This window comes from Meriones unguiculatus, chromosome 1 (genome assembly GCF_030254825.1).
Source record: "Meriones unguiculatus strain TT.TT164.6M chromosome 1, Bangor_MerUng_6.1, whole genome shotgun sequence".
NCBI classification, from domain to species: Eukaryota; Metazoa; Chordata; class Mammalia; order Rodentia; family Muridae; genus Meriones; species Meriones unguiculatus.
Window position 1 is genome coordinate 143,940,028 of NC_083349.1, and position 20,014 is coordinate 143,960,041.

General features: G+C 53.3%; 1 protein-coding gene across 1 annotated transcript; it reads left to right on the forward strand.

The window, feature by feature from the left end:
- The first annotated feature begins 1,118 nt into the window (after positions 1–1,118).
- On the forward strand, positions 1,119–19,476 carry Napa (NSF attachment protein alpha). Its single transcript, XM_021648303.2, has 11 exons — positions 1,119–1,353; positions 9,823–9,902; positions 11,454–11,570; positions 14,821–14,867; positions 15,316–15,393; positions 15,569–15,624; positions 15,694–15,778; positions 16,391–16,495; positions 17,521–17,589; positions 17,913–17,963; positions 18,800–19,476. Exons 1-11 carry the CDS (start codon positions 1,256–1,258, stop codon positions 18,899–18,901), a joined length of 888 nt encoding a protein of 295 aa, XP_021503978.1. The 5' UTR covers positions 1,119–1,255; the 3' UTR covers positions 18,902–19,476.
- Positions 19,477–20,014: the final 538 nt, after the last annotated feature.

Below are 20,014 nucleotides of genomic sequence, written 5' to 3' on the forward strand. Positions count from 1 at the left end.
CCCACATACCCACTTTCCCCACTATAGCATAGCGTATTTACTACAGATACTGAACCACTGTCAGTTCTGTTAACTGACTACTCGTGCTTCATTTAGACTTTCTAAACTAATATTTTTAACGTTTTTGTGTGTGCTCCTCCCTCCCCTCACCGTGTCTCTCTCTTTATGTAGGCCGGGGTTGATGCCTGGAGTCTTCTTCAGGTCTCCATCTCACTCTTCGAGACTAGGTCTCTTACTGACCCTGGAGCTCATTGATACAGGCTAGCTGGCAAGCTCTGGCATATGCCTGCCTCCCACCCATTGCTGTTGTTACAGTTACACACTGATACATCCAGCTTTTTACATGAGTCTGGGTATCCAAACCCACGTCTTAATGCTTGCCAGCTGGGCCAGTGCGCCATCTCCTCAGCATTCCTGTGGCCCTTTGACCTATCCTTGCAGCTCTGTGTGTGGCACAGCAAAATGCTCTAAACTCATCGTGTGTGTGTGTGTGTGTGTGTGTGTGTGTGTGTGTGTGTGTGTTAGAGAACAACTTTCAGGAGTCAGTTCTCACCTCCCACCGTGTGGGCCCCAGGAATCGAACTATGGTTGTTAAGCTTGGCAGCAACTACCTTTAACAGCTGAACCATGGTCAGCCCCATGGCTAGAAAAGGAGACCTTCTGGACTCCCCAAGCCAATTCCAGAGATGATCGCTAGAGGGAGGAAGATTTTTTTTTTTTCCCCACAAAGCCTTTTCCCGAGTGACTGTGACGTGATCAAGCAAGAGGCGGAGCTACACTGCTGGATCTGTCAAACCTGGAGCGTGAACCTTGAGCCGTCACGTGAACGGCGCGTCACTGGTCAGCTGATCAGTATGTCCCAGTTCCGCAGAGGTGTGGCTGAACGAATCTATAGCGCCTGTTGATTGGTTGGGGGGAGTCAAAGGTCGCGTTTGGGGGTGGTGCGGGCTCCTGGTTGGCATATGTGGTGCACGTGACGGCACGCTACAAAGCTCTAGAAAGCTAGCGGCGTCAGTCCGCGGGCGTGTGCTCACGTGTTGGGGTCAAGGACCGGAAAGCTTTGGCCAGAGGAGGCGTGGTGGGAGGGGGGAAGCGCTCCGCAGCTCAAAGCTGCGTTGGTCCGCACGAGTCACGTGGTGCGTCAGGCCCCAGTGACGTCACTCAGCGGGCATAGCTCCGCCGAGTGCGCGGTGTCCCGGGCCTGTGAGTCGTCGCCCGGCTGTGTGGGGCCTGAGCCGAGCAGCTGCGCGACGTCATGGACACCTCCGGAAAACAGGCGGAGGCAATGGCGCTGCTCGTCGAAGCGGAGCGCAAGGTGAAGAACTCGCAGTCCTTCTTCTCCGGCCTCTTCGGGTGAGCAGCGGGCGAGGCTGGGCCTGAGGCGGGTAAGAGCGGGCTCGCTGCACTCAGGGAGTCCCTCAGCGCCTTTCAGACTCTAGCCGGGGCCCTGTGGCCGACGACCGGGCTGGAAGGTAACCGCGCCTTCCCCAGGCTGGTGCCCGTGGATCTACACGGCCCAGGCTGCCGTGGTGAGGACCCCAGACCGAGGGTCCCCAGGCTGGGGCTGTCCTGGGCATGATGAGCCGGAGTGCGAGATGTGAGGGTGAGTGGGGCCGAGTGGAGCCCTGGATGAGTGACTGATGCCGAGAAGGCCTGGACTTAGAGGTGGAGATCCGGGCGGTAGGGCGGGGCGGGTCGTGAACGCACAGTGACACTGGTTTGGCTCGGGAAATGGCGTTAGGAGGTTGAGGCACCCAAGAGAACCAGAATATGGTAGAGGCCTACTGGGTGGTCCTCAAATCTGAGGTTTGAACACACCCAGGAGGTGGCTGGCACCTCACACAAAGTTGATGCAAGTTGGCCCTTTTCAGACATGTTAACTTAGTAACAGCAGAGCCCAGGCTTAGGATGTTGTTCCGAAGCCGCTTTATCTCAGAGGAGCATATTTCCCTGAAAGGGCTCATTGGTGGAAACTAACTGCAGATGTTTTCTTGTGAGTATGAACTATGTCTGGCCCTCTGAAAGGCTCACTAGCCAGGAGGAAGCAGACTCGGAAGGTGTACGAGGCTGATGGGAGACTCAGGCTGGAGAGCCTGAGAGGATCTGGGAGAACCCCCGCCTCTCCTTGGGATACAGAAGAGGCAAGGGGGAAGGACAGTACATGGAGCAGGCAAGGCTCCTGAAGAACAAGCAGAGAGGAGCAGTGGGAAAGGAGCTAGGGAGGCGTGCTAGGGACAGGGCCCAGAATCAGAAGCAAGGCTGGAGAAGACAGGAGAGCTTGCTAGAAAGTTGGGGGAAGGGTCTGGGTTCTGGGAGACAGTTAGGAGGCTGGTGGGGGACAGAAAGACATGACGGTACCCCTTGGCGTTCGAAGTCAGCTCATGTTTAGGAAAAGAACAGGAAGAATGTTTGTGTGTACAGTTAGTGCCTGCCACAGAGACATCTGGTTAATGGCAGGCTGTGTCAATTAGACCAAGAATGTTTCATTTGGGGGGGGGGGTGTTCACAAGGGAGGAAGTGCAGGTCAGGTGTGGTGCTGGGGCCATGGCTCAGGCTCAGTTTTCAGCAGTAGTTTTCCTGACGGCTCGAGTCTGGTCTCTTGGCCTACAGAAATGAGTGTATAGTTGGGCTGCTCCCAGGGGAGCAGTTGTGAGTCCCGCCTGTTTACACTTCCCATTCCCTGATGGGGCTGATAGGGCAGAGCTGTGAGGGTAAGGGCCAGCTCCTATTGGTCAAAGTTCTAGAGCTGAAAGGAAACTTTGGGAACTTCCAGGAGGCTCTTGGTGAGGACTGAGGCAGGGAACAGAGGAGGCCAGTCTAGGCAGCAAGGTCTGGTGTGAGAGGAGCTTCTGCCCAGAATGATGGGGCAGAGACAGAGGTGGCCTCCTAGAGGTTAGGCTTTCATCCCAGGGCAGAGCAGGAGATTTAGGGGTTCTCTCTGTTGGGGAACAGCAGAAGGTTAGTACAGGCAGAGTTCCAAAGCAGACTATGCTTTTAAAAGGGAAGAAGGGGGAGGGGAGGCTGGAGGTAGCTGAGGCCTGTGAGCACAGCTTGGACTTGAGGTACCCGGGAGCCTACAGTATTTTGCCAAGGGCCTGTCTGAGTGGATTCCTCTTCACCCTTAAGAAAAAACAAAGTGAAACCAATCTGCAGCAGCTGGCTGGGGGACAGTGATGTGGGAACGTTACAGTGATGGTGGCTGGCATCTGCCAGTCGCTCACTCTGCTGCCCAGTCCTGCCTGGGTCAGGCAGTTAACCTATGTGGTAAGGTCCCCAGATCACTGTGGAGGTAAAGAGAAAGGGACATAAACTTATTTGTCTAGCAACACAGGAAGCAGAGGAGGCACCAGGAGGTCAGACCTGGCCTGTGTAGTTCCACAGCCTTCTCCATTAGCCTGGTGCTGTGCCTCGGAGGCCCAGAGACTCCCAGACACTCAAGCCTGCTTATGGACACTGCATGTAGGGAGGGTGTTGGCAAACTAGTTTGGCAAACTTAGTTTAGAATGTTGCCACCCCCACAGCAGTTTCTACAAATATTTGAAAGAGCAGGAGGGTTTCTTCTGGTGCCTCCAGGAAGAACAGGAGCTACTATAGGGAAGTGAGCAAGGTCCCCCAACTCAGGGGGCCTTGGAGGTATCCTGAGATTGCCTGAAGAGAAGCCACCTCCCTACCAGATGGGCCATTTTCTGACCCTTCTTCTTGAAACTGGGGCTGCCCGGTAAACATTTGACAAGTGGCCTTCGCCGGGCTGCTCCCTAAGGCTGCTTCTGTTCTTGGAAGTGTCAGTGATAAATCCTTCTCAAGGTAAGAGGCCTCTGCTCAGGTTACAGGAATCAGGTAGGCTGTTCTCACTTGGGGTATGGTGGCTTGGTGTTCACCGATCTTCACTGTTCTGAATTTCTGGGCGTAGACACTAGAGGGCTTTGGAACAGTTTAAGATCAAAGCCTCTTTATTTAGCACCTTTGCTTGGTGATGCATACCTGCCTGAGAGTCTGTGTGCCCTTCCTTCCTGCTCCGCTGCTGTGTATCCTGGGAACTGAACAGGTCCTGAAGGGCAATTCTGTTCTGTAGGGTCTTCCTAATCGCAAACTTCTCCCTGCAGTCTTCCATTCAAAAACAAAAGCAAAACAACCAGGATGGGTCTTGGCGGCCACGAGCACTTGGCAGGTCTCTGTAAGTTTGAGGCTAGCCTGGTCTGCATAGCGAGATTCAGGACAGACGATTTCCTGTGGGATGCCGATGTAGTTGGGGAGTTTCTTCCCCTGAGACAAGTTCAGAGTGATCCCCCTCCCAGCATTTTTCTATCAGGGAAGCAGGCTGATTTGGAGCATGATAATTTCTGTTGACTCTGAGTGTCTGTGTGAGGTGCTCACCAGAATGAGTCTTAGAATCATTGCTGCAAGCTGAGCTGGAGGCACTGGAAACTGGAGGAGGTAGCAATGTGCTCTGTATACAAACAGCCAGTTCCCCAAGACGACATGTTAACAAGCTGGTTCCACTTGAGCTGCCTGCTGGTACCAGCAGCCTGCAAGGCCAGCTTTGGAAGCGAGCAGGACTCCTGCTTGGGGAGGGAGGGTGCCTCCAACTGGGCCCATAGGCATTCTGCAGAGTGTCTGCTCCCCTGCCATCTGCAGAAGCCACCAGGGTACACAGCTGAAAGCGTGATACCTCCTGTCCAATCTGGACAGGTGAGGTTTCTTGGGGGGTCGCAGGGCTCCTGACTTAATCACAGGATGGTTGCCAGCTGGTTGCACAGAGGTTCCCTGGTTCCTCCTGTGTGGAACAACTTGCCAAGAGGCCAGGGGCATCCTCAGCACTTCCCAAAGGAAAGCAAATGTTGGCATTGTGGACTGTGATGAGTGAGATCCTGTCGGGCACAGAAGGGCGGCCTTTGAGGCTGTATAAGCAACATCTGTGACTCCTCCCTGAGCTGCCAGTTTCATGGGACCGAGGACTCACAGTGTGGTCCCAGTGTGTCCTCCCCGAACCACCCTCCACCCCCACCCCACCCCCACAGACAGCAGCATCTGCTCAGATATCTTCCATGAGAGGGTGTAGCATTTACATAAACCTTCACATGCTCCCCTCCTGTACCCTTTGAGTCACCTGCAGGTTACTTCCTTACAAAATGTCTGTGGTAGAACTGCAAGGGGGAATTAGGACTTGTTGAAGACAGGTATAGGGTTTTAGAGCATTTGTGATCCTGATGGTTTGACTCCATGGGGGCAGACCCACATGCACAGGCCTCTTCCCTGTCAGCACTGGGAGAAGGTGCGGGAAGGCGAGACCTGGGACTCTGAAAACAAAGGAGTGCACAGCTCACCGGAAGGGGGAGGCCTCAGAGCCCACGCTGAGCTGCTGAAGTGGGGAAACATTCCTGAGTCTGAGCTATCTGGGGCCTAATGACAGTGACACCCTCACCAACAAGGTACAGAGCCTGTCTCTGGGACAAGGAAGGCAAGGGTGCATGCCACAACCACATTAAAGGGCCCAGTGGGAGGAGGGTTGTTTCCTCTGTTTTGAGCACCTCCTGGGTACTGTGTCCAGGCTAGATACTGAGTGTGTGTTGTCTCGCAGTTTTCTCCCAGGTCATGGTATCAGGTTTAGTCCCCATCGTGCAGCTGAGGAGAGGCAGGCTCTGGGGTACTAGCCCGGGTTCACAGACACAGCCAAATGCCTGAAGCATTTTTCTGCCTGTCACTGTCTTACAGACAGGTGTGAGAGGGTTCTAGAGGACTTGAGAGCGTGGTGGCGAGCTGGTGATCCTTTCCCTCTTCTGCCTGTGGTGACCCGTGAAGGCGGGCTAAATGACTTGTCTCTTACCTAGCAGACCCCTGGCAACTCCAACAGGGGCAGCAGCCCAGCTGTGTGTGCTGCTCTCTGGTGGGCACTCGAGACCAGCATGCACCTGGCCACCCTCCTCGCTTTTCAGAGGACTCTGGTACTAAGCAAGGGACAGTCAGTGTCAGCTTGGGGCGCTCCTTGTAGGTCCCCCAGTGTCACCACTGGTTGAGAGCCGTGTGCGGAGCCATGGGTTATGGTGGAGGGCTCGGATCCATCATATCAGTGAAAACTAAGTATGCTGGCTGAATAATCTGGCCAATGAGCTTTAAGCCCTAGGAGAGAACTTGAGACCAGTGGCTGTGGCTGCCAGAGGGACAGGAGAGAGAGAGAGTCTCAGACACAGACTGGGGAACTTCAGGAAGAGTAAAATGGCATGGTTCTGGGACCAGGGGCGGGAGGTAGGCAGGCCAAGCCTTCCCTGCAGAGGCCCCTGGCCGCTGCCAACAGCGCCTGCACTTTCCTGGCACCATTCAGCACTCCATATGGCAGCTGTGCCTGGGAGGCCTGGGGCTGCTTCCTCCGCACCTCTTGGGGGAGCAGAGCTGAGCAGTAATTATAGACAGCCTGCACCAGGCCAGCCCCAACCAGTTCCCTCTATTCCCAGTGAGGCATAGAGCTGTGGGTTGAGGAGTGCAACTGAGGCAGCTTGGAGGAGGTCAGTGGGGGAGGCCTGTCAGCTGTCACATGCAGTGCTATCCAGGCCCTTCAGGAGGCAGCCAGTGAGCCTGTGGTGTGTCATAGAGGAGGCATCCTTTCCGGGGTCAGCCGCTCTAGTCAGGCCACAGTTGAGAGGTGACTGAAACAGCTTCCCCACGCTGAGATGAAGCCGTGGTGAGCCCGCAGGGGGAGCAGCATGGCATGGTAGAGCTGAGGCTGTCTTTCTGGGCCCTCTCATGTCAGAGCAAGGCCATCACTCTTCTGGGTCCTGCCCACTCCAACCTAGTTCTGCCACACCCTGCCCTGCCCACCTTGCCCACTCCTTTCCTCAGTTCCTCAGGCATGTTTCTGACTGCACCTGCTCTGAGTCTCATCTTTTGTGGCCCTCCCTCTTCTGTGGCAGCTCCTTGGCCACTGAAGTCTGAGCCCTGGCCTCACACCATCAGTACAGCCCTCATGCCAAGCAGCAGTGAGCAAGCATGTTGCTATTGTAGAGAACAGGCTTCCCCTGTGACAGCCATCATCAGATCCTCAGATACTTTTTTCCACAGCTAAGGAAGTTTGTATCTGACTTCTTCACGCTTTGCTGGGTAACCTACATAAGTAGATTTGCCCCGTGGGGCTTTCCTCCCATCTTTAAAAGGAGTTGGGGCTGTGGAGATCTTCTGTTGTCACCGCACAGAGGCTGGACAAGGACCACACTATCAGGGCAGGGGCCAGCCTGGGGCCAGAACAGGCAGGCAGTAATCTCCCCGGCTTTTCCCCACAGTAGACAGGTCAGCCCAGCTTAGCATGGGATCAGAGCGCGTCAGCCGGGAGCTGGCAGACTGTGCTGAGCCTGCCTCCCGAGCCGAGCTGAGCGAGCCCAGCCAGCAGTGACTGCTCTTACTGCCAGTCTGCCTCAGGCTTCCTGGTAACGCCAGACACATCTGCTCTGCCTGGAGCGTCTGGGCTGGTGTACGACTTAGCCCCACACACCAAAAAAGGATGAACTCAGGGTCACTGGGGTGGAAGATCTGTGGCTAACGTCTCTGAGCACGGCCTGTTCAGACAGTACTCCGAAGGATGGAGAGAGACAGTTAAACGCACTTGCTACTCTTGCAGAGGACCCAAGTTCTATTCATAGCATCTGTGTGGTAGCTCACAGCTGTATGTAACTACAGTTCCAGGACACCTGATGTCCTCATCTGATTTCCAGGAGCAGCAGGCACCCAAATGATGCACATACATACATGCAGGCAAAACACTCATACTCGTAAAATAAGTTAAAAAAAAAAATACTTCAGGGATATAGCTCAGTTGGTAGTGCTTGCCTACCATGCACAAGGTCCCAAGTGTAGTCCCAAGCACCACATAAAATAAAACATGAAGGCCAGCCTGGATATGGGATACAGGAGACCCTGTCAGAGACAGAGAATATAAATATGTTCCTGAGGCTGGGTTGTCAGTGGCAGAGCAGCTGAGCGTGTGCCGGGCCCTGGCTTGTATCTCATAACACATCCGGAAAAAAAGCATTCCAAAGAAGGTCTTTATGGGGTATTTTGCAACCGGGTCCGAAAGGCCTTCCTGCTTTATCCTGTAACAGCAACATGGACATTTCTGATCTCGCCAGGGCAGGGAGTGGCTCAAATGCCTCTGGGGCATCCACAGCTGTGTAATAAGGCAAGTTCCCAGGTGCCGTCCATGCTGTATCTGTAGACACGAGGGTGCAGGGCAGGTAGTGAGGATGAAGGCTGTGGCTTTTCATAGGTAAATGTTCCCTTTTGTTTTTAAACACTGCCAGCATGGGAAGGGTTTGAATTCCACTTGATAGGACACAGGGGGTGGAGAATTTCATTGGCTGTTTATGTGGGTGATGAGAGGTTGAACTGTTGTGGGGTCACAGTTATCATGGGCTTGATCTCATTGGAAGACAGAATTTGGAAGGGAATTTTAGAGTTTTTAGCTAGTAAGGAAGCCCCCATCCCATCCCCCAGCCCAGGAGGAGGTTCATATGAACCTCTTGGGAGATTGAGAAGCCAGGATAAAACCCAAAGAGGTGCCCTTTATTTAAAAATAACTATAAGCTACTGGGGCAGGGTGTAGCTCAGTGGTAGAATACTTGCTTGTCAAGCCAAAGTAGGATGTGATGGTGCAAGCCATAACCTCAGCACTCGGAGATGAGGCAGTGAGATGAGGAGTCCTAGGTAGGTCACCTTCCACTATGTGCAGTAAGGTTGAGGCCAGCCAGCGCTGTGTAAGACCCCGACTCAGAAAACAGACCAAAAGTCTCCTCTACTTGTGTGTCTCCCCACTTCCTACCCTGGGACAGAGAGTGTACAAAGGTGGTTTTGCATTTTCAGAATATGCCAAATGCCTTCGCAGTTCTTCTGGTTTGTGTCTCAGGATAAATTGCTAGTGATATTACTCATTGCTGGGCTACAGGGTCAAATATAAATCCTGATAATACAACACACAGGACTGGAGGCAGAACTGAGTTGGTGAAGTGCTTGTCTAACATGCAGGAGGAGGCCCTGAGTTCCATCCCTAACACATGGGTCTGTGGTGTAATCCCACACCTGTAATCCCAGAACTTAGAAGGTGGCAGCAGAAAGATCCAGAGCTTGAGGCCAGCCTAGGCTACATGAGAGCCTTGTAAAAATAAAATAAGATATATAAGTTTTCTGAAAGAGATAAAAGGTGTAGATGGTACAAAACAAACTAGCATGCAAATGCATTTATCGGATAAGCCACTACCACCCAGCCCTAGTTCTGCAGGCTTTACCTCAGGAAACAATGCTATATTTTCTTCAGAAATATGCAGTGTTTATATAAATGTGTGTTTCTTTTCTTCTTGCCCTCTTTTTTTAATATATATATATATATAAAGAGAAGCATTTTGTATTTATATCTTTCTTGTTAGTGTTTTTCCGTAAGGCTGTCATGTTCCTTGTCTACCCTGTTCTGAGTATGACAGTACTGGAATCATGGCCATGTGCAAGGCACGGGATCAGGGTCCTGGGGTCCCTCAGAATGCTTTGCAGCTTCCTGAAGAACAGAAATCTGTAGATTTCCTAGGTCTAAGTGGTCATCTACCAGCTAGGCAGGAAGAAGAAAAAGCTGCAGAGTCAGGCTGAGGCGGAGGGGAGGCCAAGAAACATCCCACTACCACAGGTACCCACACACTGCTCTCCAGGGATTGCACCAGCAGCATTCCACCTGCAGATGCCTGTCTGCGGGGGTCAGGGCACAGCTCAGCTGTTGGCAGGGCAGAGTATGGGTTTGCTTTCTGATAGCAGACTGGATGGTCTGTTTACCTCTTCCCTTCCCTTCTCCCCCAGAGGCTCATCCAAAGTAGAGGAAGCATGCGAGATCTATGCCAGAGCGGCGAACATGTTCAAGATGGCCAAGAACTGGAGCGGTGCGTGCCCTCAGGCCTGGCCCAGTGTGTGGCCTTGAAGTCCCCTCTTCAGCATCAGGAGTCCACAGCATGAGATCAAATGGGATGCTTTGCTCCCTAAGCTGGGGGATGGGGGGGCGCCTTTCTAAGGAGAGGACATCCACCTGCTTCCAGATGAGATCTGTTGGGGCACCCCACCTGTCAGCAAAGTTGGTCAGGGGGGTACAGAGGCACAAGGTAGGCTCAGTTACTGCCACATCCTGTGAGTGCCTTCCCAAAGTCCATCGCTCCAAGGCCTGTTTTTAATCACGGGTTGCATTCCTGCCCCTCCCCATGTTCAAAACAGAACTCTTGGGCCATTTGTCCCCTGCTCTCAACTCCCTTCCTTTCCTTACCCTTCCCTCTTTCCTTTCTTCTTCCTTCCTTTTCTTTTTTTCTTTCACTATTTGGAGCTCTCCTAAAAGTAATTCAAGAACCTATCATGATGTCCCAGAACTCCAGAAGTGGGGCCGGAGTTTAAGGCTCTCGTGGGTTACTGTGGGAATTTGAGATTATTCTGCAGTAAAACAGAACCTGTCTCAGAAAACCAAAGCACTACTATGTCAATGACAAACACTGCTACTGTTACTGATGATATGACAGGCAGTGTTGGCCTGGCATGTGTGAGGCTGTGATTTCAACCCTCAGGCCCACAAGGTCATCACAGTGATCAGATAGTGGTAGAGCAGAGCCCTGGAGGCTTTGTGTATCCTGCTGTGCTCAGGAGAAGACAGGCCAAGCATCCCACAGCTTGGAGGCTCCCTCTCAGCTGGGACTGGAGAAGCATTTGAGGTAGCCCCTTAGCACCATCCACAGGGAGGGAGACCCTGCTGCCTCCCCTTAGCCAGTGTTGAGGGGAGGGAGGCACATGAGCAGAATGGCATGGGACCCGAGGGTGTCAACTGAGCAAACAAGCACAAGATGGTCTGGCCCTCAGCATGAGCACTGTCTGCACGGACTCTAGCTCTTGTCCAAGTCCTGTTTTCCTTTGTAGACAAGGACTATGACAGGGAGCTTTGAGAGCTTTGAGGAGTTTGTGGAGGGGAAAAATGGGCTAGGGAAAGGAAGCAAGTGGGAAGTGTCGCATAGGCAGATTGCACCTATACCTTCCCAGAGCACCCCTCCCACCTCGCCTTCTGTTCAGGTTCGGGGCTTCCCTATTTGAGGGGAGAGCTTCTGACCCAAGAACCTGGGTGCTATGCATGTGCAGCCCTCTGCACTCCCTGCCTTCCCTTCCTCTCTGGAAGTGATGGCTCTTGAATTGCTGGCAGAGGCCAGGTGAAAGGCATGGGATTGTCACTGGGCTCACCCTCGCTCTTCTGGGCTCACCCTCGCTCTTCTGGGCTCACCCTCGCTCTTCTGGGCTCAGGCTTTCCAAGGCAGCTTCCTGACTTCCTCACTCCACCAAGTGCACCACCAGGAAGCTCTGCAAAGGCTGCCATTGAGCTAGAGTGGAACTCTGGCTGTGTTCTTGGGAGCCTGAAGTACCTCCTAGGGCAGTGCCTGAAGCTGGGCCAATCTGTTCCATTCTAGCTGCTGGGAACGCTTTCTGCCAGGCCGCCCAGCTGCACCTGCAGCTCCAGAGCAAGCACGATGCAGCCACCTGCTTTGTGGACGCCGGCAATGCCTTCAAGAAAGCTGACCCCCAAGGTAAGGACCTGTGTGAGCCACCGATGCCAGAGTGGCAGACACTGTCCCCACATCCTCAGGTGTCTACGAAGATCTGGGTTTTTCCAATGGCTGAAACCTGATAGGCCAGGAGCAAAACAAGCCCTAACTTCAGAATTGACTGGTTCTTGGCTGCACTGGCATCCTATCCCACACCTTCACCTCCCCTACCCTGATGTGCGACCCTCACCTCTTTCTGGGCTTTGAGCTTTTGGGAGTGGGAGTTTCATTTTAGACCCACTGCTTGCTAGGGACGTAGGCAAAGCTGTTCAGTTGTTAGAATTAGCATGCAAAAGGGAACAAGGCAGTCCAAGATGAACCAGGTAGAGCAGAAATCAGCCTGACCTGACTTCCCTGCACCCAGAAAGAAGCAGAAGAGGAAAGCCTTGGATGAGTTGCCAGAGCCCAGTTTCTTAAAGCAGAGCCCATGGGGACAGGAGCCTGGTTTGGGCAGAGCATAGCCCACGGACCTCAGACTTGGATTTCCTGGACTGGGGAGTTCGCTTTTGTTATTTTTATTCACTTTTGTGATCCCTAGTTGCAGGGATGCAGCATGGACTTCTGGTGTGCTGAGAATATGCTGCCTGTGTCCTTCGTCTCTACAGCAGTTCTTTGTATAAATCTTTTTTTTATTTTATTTTTTTATTAATCACAGGTTGTTTACTTTGTATCCCAACCGTAGCCCCCTCTCTCATTCCCTCCCAACCCCACCATCCCTCCCTTATCTCCTCCCTGCCCCTTTTCAAGTCCACTGCTAGGGGAGGTCCTCCCCTTCCATCTGACCCTAGCTTATCAGGTATCTCCAGGACTGGCTGCCATGTCCTCCTCTGTGGCCTAGCAAGACTGTTCCTCCCTCGGGGGGCAGGGGGAGGGGGAGGTAAAGGAGCCAGTCGTTGAGTTCATGTCAGAAATAGTTCCTGTTCCCCTTACTAGGAAAAACCCACTTGGTTACTGAGCTACCATGGGCTACATCCGAGCAGGGGTTCTAGGTCCATACATGGTCCTGTATAAATAATAGATGGCTAACTTTAAATTTCAGCAAGTAAAGATACTTGTTTTTAACTGACCATCTAAGCCAGTCATGGTGGTGCATATCTGTTATCCCAGCATTGGGAGGTAAAGGCAGGAAGATCAGCATTCAAAGCCATCCTTAGCTCTTTGCCACATAGTTTGTTTGAGGCTATCCTGAACTAAATAAAATTTAGACTGAGTCTTCTACATGAATTTTTTAAATATTTAGGATTTTACTCTCAGGAGAATGGAAAAGAAATTAATACTCTTTTCAAAAGGAGATGCTCGGTGTTGGGATAAAGGCCCACTTCTGGGGAGAAGGCAAGCCCCTCCAGCTCTCCCCAGCCTCAGTGGACAGCTGCTGTCATTGTTGCGGGACCACTCCCAGCTGGAGAGAGGACTGTGTTGACTCTGTCCTGGGCTGACTGGTCATTCCTGTTTGTTTAGCTGTGAGGTGGGGCTCAGGCCCATGAGAGTGGCCAAGCAGGGAGGACATACTCAGGTGACTGAGCAGATCACCCCCCTCTGCCAGGAGCCCTGGATCTTGCGCTGCTGCTGCCTAGCCCCATCACTCGTCTGTGCTTTGGTTACTTCTCAGTGATAGCCAGGCCTACTGTGAGGTGTGCACAGCAGCTCCTGACACCCAAAGCAGCAGCCCCAGGTGCTAGAGCCTCCCCGTGTGCCTGGGTCCCCCCTCTGGGAAACAGCTGGATGGCTTGAACAGCCTTAGTAGGGACTTGAACACCCAGTTTGTTCAGGAGGGATCTGATCACCTGCCCTGGAGTCTCATCCATTAGCTCTTTTTCACCTGAGGCCTGGGAACTTAACCCTCTTATAGTAGGAGTGTGCTATGTGTATGCATGGGCAGGGGGTTAGTCTGGCTCCCATGTCTCCTGTCTACCCCCACACCCACTGCTGTTTCCTGGATGTCTACTTTGTACCAACACTGGCATCTTTCCATCCATCCCACCTCCTTATTTGACCTTGTAATGTGTCCCTGTTTTCTTGTGGGCAGGGTTTGCTTAGATCTACATATGACCCAGTGCCTCAGGGCTGTGCAGAAGTAAGCTGGGCTCTGTACCTCTCTGCCTACTCTCTGTAGGCTGAGCATCCAGGAGGGTAGGAACAGACCACAGGCCTTCAGGGGTGCACTCAGGCCTATGGCATCAGATAAGCCTAGTGGTGAGAGCAGGCCAAAGTGTCAGCTGGCAGCCTGTCACCCTCCAGGCTATTTCCAGAGCAAAGAGCCAGCAAGAGGGGACTAGGTCTTGTAAACCCAAATTTCTCCCCTGCTTCTGTGGCAGGAGCTGCCCTACCAACAGAGCCTGTGCCTACAGACCTTAGCTACTGAAATCCCTCAGGAAGCAGCCTCATTCCAAAAGAGCCCAGTCCACTGTCATCCCAGTGGGCAGCCCTGGAGCCTTCCCTCCTGAGATACATTAAAGTGGTTAAAAGATACTGAGAGTTCGTTTCCATCTGCTAGAGAATGCCTCCTACTCACGCCTCTCTCCTCCAAATAACTTGTCAAAAAAAAAAAAAAAAAAAAAAAAACCTTTTCCCAATTTAAAATCTTAAGAAGAGATGGTACAACAAAGGTAGTCCAGTGCCATTCTGGCATTGAGTATAGCTTGCTATTCAAGCAGCCAGCAGGGCCAGGACCTTTTAGAGGCACTGAAGATAGGACAGTGCTCTTCAGCACTGGGGATGCAGAGTCCCTATGGACACCTCCCCCCCCCCCCCCCGTGCTCATGGCATCCAGCCTTCTCTGCCAGAGAGGCCAGTCAAGCCAGTACCAAGGATGAGACCTGCTCAAGGTCAAGCCTGCAGGACAGATGGTGGGCATTGTAGCCTGCACCCCAGCTCAGCTCTGGCCATCAGTTTGCCCATTGACTGCAGGGCTGTGCAAGTCTGATTCATATTCTTTAGGAATGTGGCTATGCCACTGTGCCAGTTCCTGCTAGAAAACTAGAAGTCCAGCTGCCTGAGGGAGATGGCCTCCCTGGGAAGATGTGCCCATCATGTCTCTGTATACGGAGATACTGAATCTGACCAGGTTGCCTGGGGCCGAGGGCTCCTATCCTTTCCTTCTAGTTGCTCTGAGAGCCCAAGAGCCCTGAAGCCAAGGCAACTGTGTGCCTGTCATTTTCCATGGGGAGCACAGTCCGCCTCCTGTCTTCACTACTTGCTATAATGACCTCTCCGTTGTCTCTTTCCTCCCCAGAGGCCATTAACTGTCTGATGAGAGCAATTGAGATCTATACAGACATGGTAAGGGTTGCTTGCTGGTCCTACCTTGCTCTGTCCCATCCTGTTTGTGCTGTGCTCTGGGAGGCAGTGAATTTGGTCGCTGAGCTGGGCTACAGAATGTGGTGTCTGCTGCAGCACACGAACCTCTCATGCTTACTTCTGCCCCTCGTGACCCTCTGTAGCTACAATGTCCATGCAGGCACTTCCCTTGCCTGGCCCTCACCAAGTGTCCCTAGGAGCTGAGGAGTGCTCAGCCTCACCCTGTTCTAGGGATAGTGTCCTGAGAGACAGCTGATAGGTAGTAGGCCACTGCTCCTGTCAGCTTATTACTGCCCACCCCTTTCCCATGGCAGCTCTCTGTCTGTGTGGTCAGACTTACCATAGTGGGAACCCAAGGAGGCTGGCGTGGGGTGAGACTTGTCATGGACTATGCCTCGGGTCACAGGCATCCCTTTCCTGTGTCCCCCAGGGCAGATTCACGATCGCGGCCAAGCACCACATCTCCATTGCTGAGATCTATGAGACAGAACTGGTGGATGTGGAGAAGGTGAGCTGGCTGGGCCTGGGCCTCTGGTGTACCCCCACACACACACACCCAGCACGCTGCTCGGAGTGGGAGGAAGGGTCCCTGCTGTGTGGTCTTGGAAGGCAGGGGAGGCTGCGCTAGTGCACTGCTCCATCTTGTCCTCCATTCCGGTTGCCTCCTCCTCCTGTCTCCCCAGGCCATCGCCCACTATGAGCAGTCTGCAGACTACTACAAAGGCGAAGAGTCCAACAGGTAGCCCTCCCCAGCCTGCCCCTCCTTGTGGGACTAGCCACAGTTCCCTCATGACCCTCCTCCCCACAGCTCAGCAAACAAGTGTCTGCTGAAGGTGGCTGGCTACGCCGCCCAGCTGGAGCAGTACCAGAAGGCTATCGACATCTATGAGCAGGTGGGCTTTGCCACCCCCTCTGCCTGCCCCATTCAGTCTACTCTCCCAGGGTACCCTCACCAAATGCTTCTTCCACCTACGACCGGTGTGTGTCACTGCCTTGTCCTTTGTGTGTCCTGCCGCTCCTCACAGGCACTGCCCCTAGAGCTGGGAGCCTCTGCAGAAGTAGTAGGGCAGGAACAGGCATGCTGACCCAGGGAAGCAGCAAGTGTCCTATGCCACTTGCGGGGATGGCCAGGCTGTTGCCAGAAGAAAGGCTGGCAGCTGGCCCCAGGGGAGAGGGCTGGGAACTGTTTCTCATGCTCCCACAACTGCCACCTCTTTGCCCACCAAGTGCCACTTTACTGTATGGTTAGCAGTGGGGTCTTCTCCCCCACTAATGTGGGGAGAGGCCCGCAGACACCCGGCTTCCCTTACTCAACCACACCCTCATTGTATCCTAATCACTCTGGCGACACTTGGTAGCCTTGCTGAGCTGTCCCTTTTCACTAGCATCCTGAGGTTCCCAGACCTTACCCTAGGGTATTGGCTTAGCTCCCAGCAGGCTTTAGTGCTACAGTAATCTTCACCCTTGAGTTGTGTGCCTAAGTTCATGGTGATACATGGTTACAGGTGGGGACGAGCGCCATGGACAGTCCCCTCCTCAAGTACAGCGCCAAAGACTACTTCTTCAAGGCAGCCCTCTGCCACTTCTGCATCGACATGCTCAATGCCAAGGTGAGCCCACGCCAGCCAGACCACCTCTCCAAGCTGCCACTGTTTGTCACCAAGTCACTTCTCGGCATTAGCAGTCAGTTTCTCCACTTGGTCCCTGCCCTTTGGTTAAAGTGAAAAATAATTTGGCATTAGTGTTATTCACCCTGGTGTCCCTGCCTAGGCCTGGATGCTTTGTGAGTTCCTAGCTGCTGGCTGGCTCCTTGCTGGCCTGTCCCCTTCATGAGTTACTGCAAAACCTGACTCCCATTCAGCTGTGGTACAGAAGGTGCTGAGGCCCAGGCACAGTTCCTGCCAGGCCCTGGGACTCCTGGTGGCATGGTTTTACCTTTGGCTCAATACTTACCCACTGGTTATCAGTGCTTCCTGGCAAGAGAGGTCAGGGTTAGGGATGACAGTGGGTGATGGAAGGATCTGGAGACTGGGTGTTGAATTTCAGTCATCTGGCTTCCTGATCAGACCGCAGGGGCTATGTGATGTCTGGCTGCCCCACAGTCTCCTCCTGCCTGAGGACAGCTGGCAGCTATGCATTTGGGGGAAGTGGAACAGTGCTGTTTTTACTTTTTGTGGTGTGCATGGAACCTGAGCCTCATGCCTGCTGTGCAAATGCTCTACCACTGAGCTGCATCTTTGCCCTTACTGATGAGTTATGAGCACACAATTAGGTTTTGTCAGAGAGCACTGCACCCCCACTCCATTCACCTAGTATCCCAAGTAAGTGTTTTCACAATGTCACTGATCCATGCAAGGTTCTCACAAGGTTCCATGTGTGAAGGCCCAGCGGTAGGCCTGGTTGTAGGGTAGGCTCTTTTGCCTCCATCCCCACCCCCTGCCTGGGAAGCCTGCCCCTTCCTGCAGCCATCTCTGCCAACTGAACTCAGCTAAGTTGACAATGACACCAGTCAGGCACAAGTCAGGTGACCTGGGAGGCCAGGGCTGGGCATAGAGCACCAACTCAGAACCAGCAGCCAGTGTTCTCAGGGCCCTGGTTTTTGTTACCTTTTGTCACCCTCTTTCCTATTGCTCAGCTTGCTGTTCAGAAGTATGAGGAGCTGTTCCCGGCCTTCTCGGACTCCCGGGAATGCAAGCTAATGAAAGTGAGTGCTGGATCTCGCTCACCTCGACCAGGATGTGGAGTGGGCAGGGACACCTGGATACCTGGGTCTCAGCTGGGGTAACCACCAAGATTGTCTAGTGAGATTCTCAAAGGGCTGTGTTTGGTTTTCTCCTGCTCTTCCGCTGTTTCCTACATGAGAAAAGTTCAGTTAATGCAGTGACAGTGGAGAGAAATGGGCAGGGCCAGGAGCCTGGGGTCCAACACCACCAACCCTTGATGGGTGGAGCCTGTCAGTGTGGGGTCCTCTTTGCAGTTATAGCCCACAGCATCTGCTGGGTCTGGCTAACCCTAACCTGTTTGCAGAAGCTGCTGGAGGCCCATGAGGAACAGAATGTGGACAGCTATACAGAGTCGGTGAGTGGCTGGCAGAGGGCTTCTGGCCAGTGGATCTTCTCCAGTGTGCTTGCTCATAAATTCTACCCTACCTAAGCTGGCCAAGGTGCCGCACACCTTTAATCCCAGCACTCTGGAGGTAGAGGCAGGGGATCTCTGTGAGTTAGAGGACAGTTTGGTCTACAGAGTGAGTTCCAGGACAGCCAAGACTACACAGAGAAACCCTCCTAACACTCCCCCCGCAAAAAAAAATCTGCCCTACTTGAACCATAGGCCCTGGGTACTGAGTCTAATTTTCTTTCCTGTGGGTCACCCTGGAACCTTCAGTGTTTGCCTCTGTTTATAGACAACGGCACAAAGACTGAGGAGAGACTGGTACCTACCTTGGTCCTTTGAGATTTCAATCCCCTCAAAACCAAAACTTCACACCCTCTCAAAGGCCCTGGGGCCAGTTAAGCTGTCCAAGCTCTTACCACCCAGCTGCCCTTGGAAGACTGTTTCTCTTTCACACTGGCTCTGTACATTTGTTTCCAACAGTGTCCTGCAGCTAATACTTATCACTGTCATCACTTTCTGGGTGCCCTCAGTAATCAGGTCCCGAGGGCAGGGATGTGGCAAGCTGGCCACATCTCACTTGGCACAGGGTTGGGAGATGGCATTGTTTTCAAGCCCCAAGGCCTCAGTTCCACCCAAAAAAACAGGATGGAACTTTTAAACTACGAAGTATTTTTCCTCCAAATCATGCTGCAGTCTTCGTAGGCTGAGGTGAAAGGGTGCCCTCTTGGAAACCTTGAGACGGGCCAGGAAGAGTGCCAGGAGGAAGCAGTGTGTCATAGGTCACTCTCCCTGTGCCACAGGTGAAGGAATATGACTCCATCTCCAGACTGGACCAGTGGCTCACCACCATGCTTCTACGCATCAAAAAGACCATTCAGGGTGACGAGGAGGACCTCCGCTAGGTCTCCAGCCACTGCCTTCCACCATCTGTCTGTCAGAGAGGTGGGGCCAACACCTTCCACCAGGAGTTTGAAGGCCGAGTGGGTGCGATGCGGGCCACATCCTCCAGGGTGCCGGGCAGGCTCTGCTGGCTGGCTGGTCACCCTGTGCCTGCTGCATCCCTCAGCCTGCCACTGATCTAAATCCCTAAAGGTGTCCTGCCCTGGAAACCACCTGGACAGAATCTCCAGTGCAGACCTCTCTGTGTGCTGATGGAACCTGGGGTCAGCATTCAGTCCCATCTTCTGACCAGCTGTGTGCTAAGGCTGTTTTCCATCTCTCCTACTTTGTCCCCTAGCAGAGATAAGAACATAGGTAGCTCTGAAACTTGCTTTCCGAGGCTGGGGTTGACCTCTGCCCCTGGAACCTTCCCCTGCTCCCTACAATGCCAGTGTCTCAGGTTAGACCCACCCTGGAGCTCACAGGGGTGCCTTGGCCCTGCCCTGCACCTGCTTCTTTCCCGGCATCCAGGTCTGTCTGTCGACCTGAAGCTGCAGCTGGCCCAAGAAGGACAATAAAACCTGCCACTTTTGCATGAGTCTCTTCCGCTGTCCCTTTTGCCCACAGTGTCCTTCCCCATAGTGTCCCTCCCCTTGGGCCCCAGCTGGCCTGTGGGGAGTTAGAGGTTTCTCCACCAGAGCCTCAGAGTCAGAGCTTTCTAGAAGCTCTGGTCTGGCCCGTGAGGCCTATCCCCACTCCTCTCCATCTACAATGCCAGAAGAGATGGCAGGAGCCTCATACCCATTCCACCCCACAGTGGGACTGCCAGAGCTAGTCCCTGCCCTGTGGGATTGCCCTAACTGAAGCAGACCTAGTAGACAAAGTTGGCCTTCCAGACATCCTGCTCTGCTGCTCTCTCCTTCCAGTGCCCCCACAGCTTCAGTCAGTTGCTAGCTTTGAGTGGCCCTTAGCTCTGGAGAAACCTGAGGCTGGAGACTGACAGTTGTCCACCATGGGATTGCCAAGAAGGCTTATAAGAATCTCCCTTTTATGCCCAAATCTGAGCCTCAGCCCTGCCTTTGCTTCCACATCACTGACCCATCTACAAGCCATGGGCACACCCTGCTGCTCTGTGG

Excerpts from the sequence above, each read along its gene's own strand:
- Napa (XM_021648303.2), top strand. The coding sequence starts at position 1,256 with ATGGACACCTCCGGAAAACAGGCGGAGGCAATGGCGCTGCTCGTCGAA. Across the intron at positions 15,394-15,568 it reads AACTGGTGGATGTGGAGAAG|GCCATCGCCCACTATGAGCA; the intron begins GTGAGCTGGCTG and ends CTGTCTCCCCAG. Across the intron at positions 15,779-16,390 it reads CTATCGACATCTATGAGCAG|GTGGGGACGAGCGCCATGGA; the intron begins GTGGGCTTTGCC and ends ACATGGTTACAG.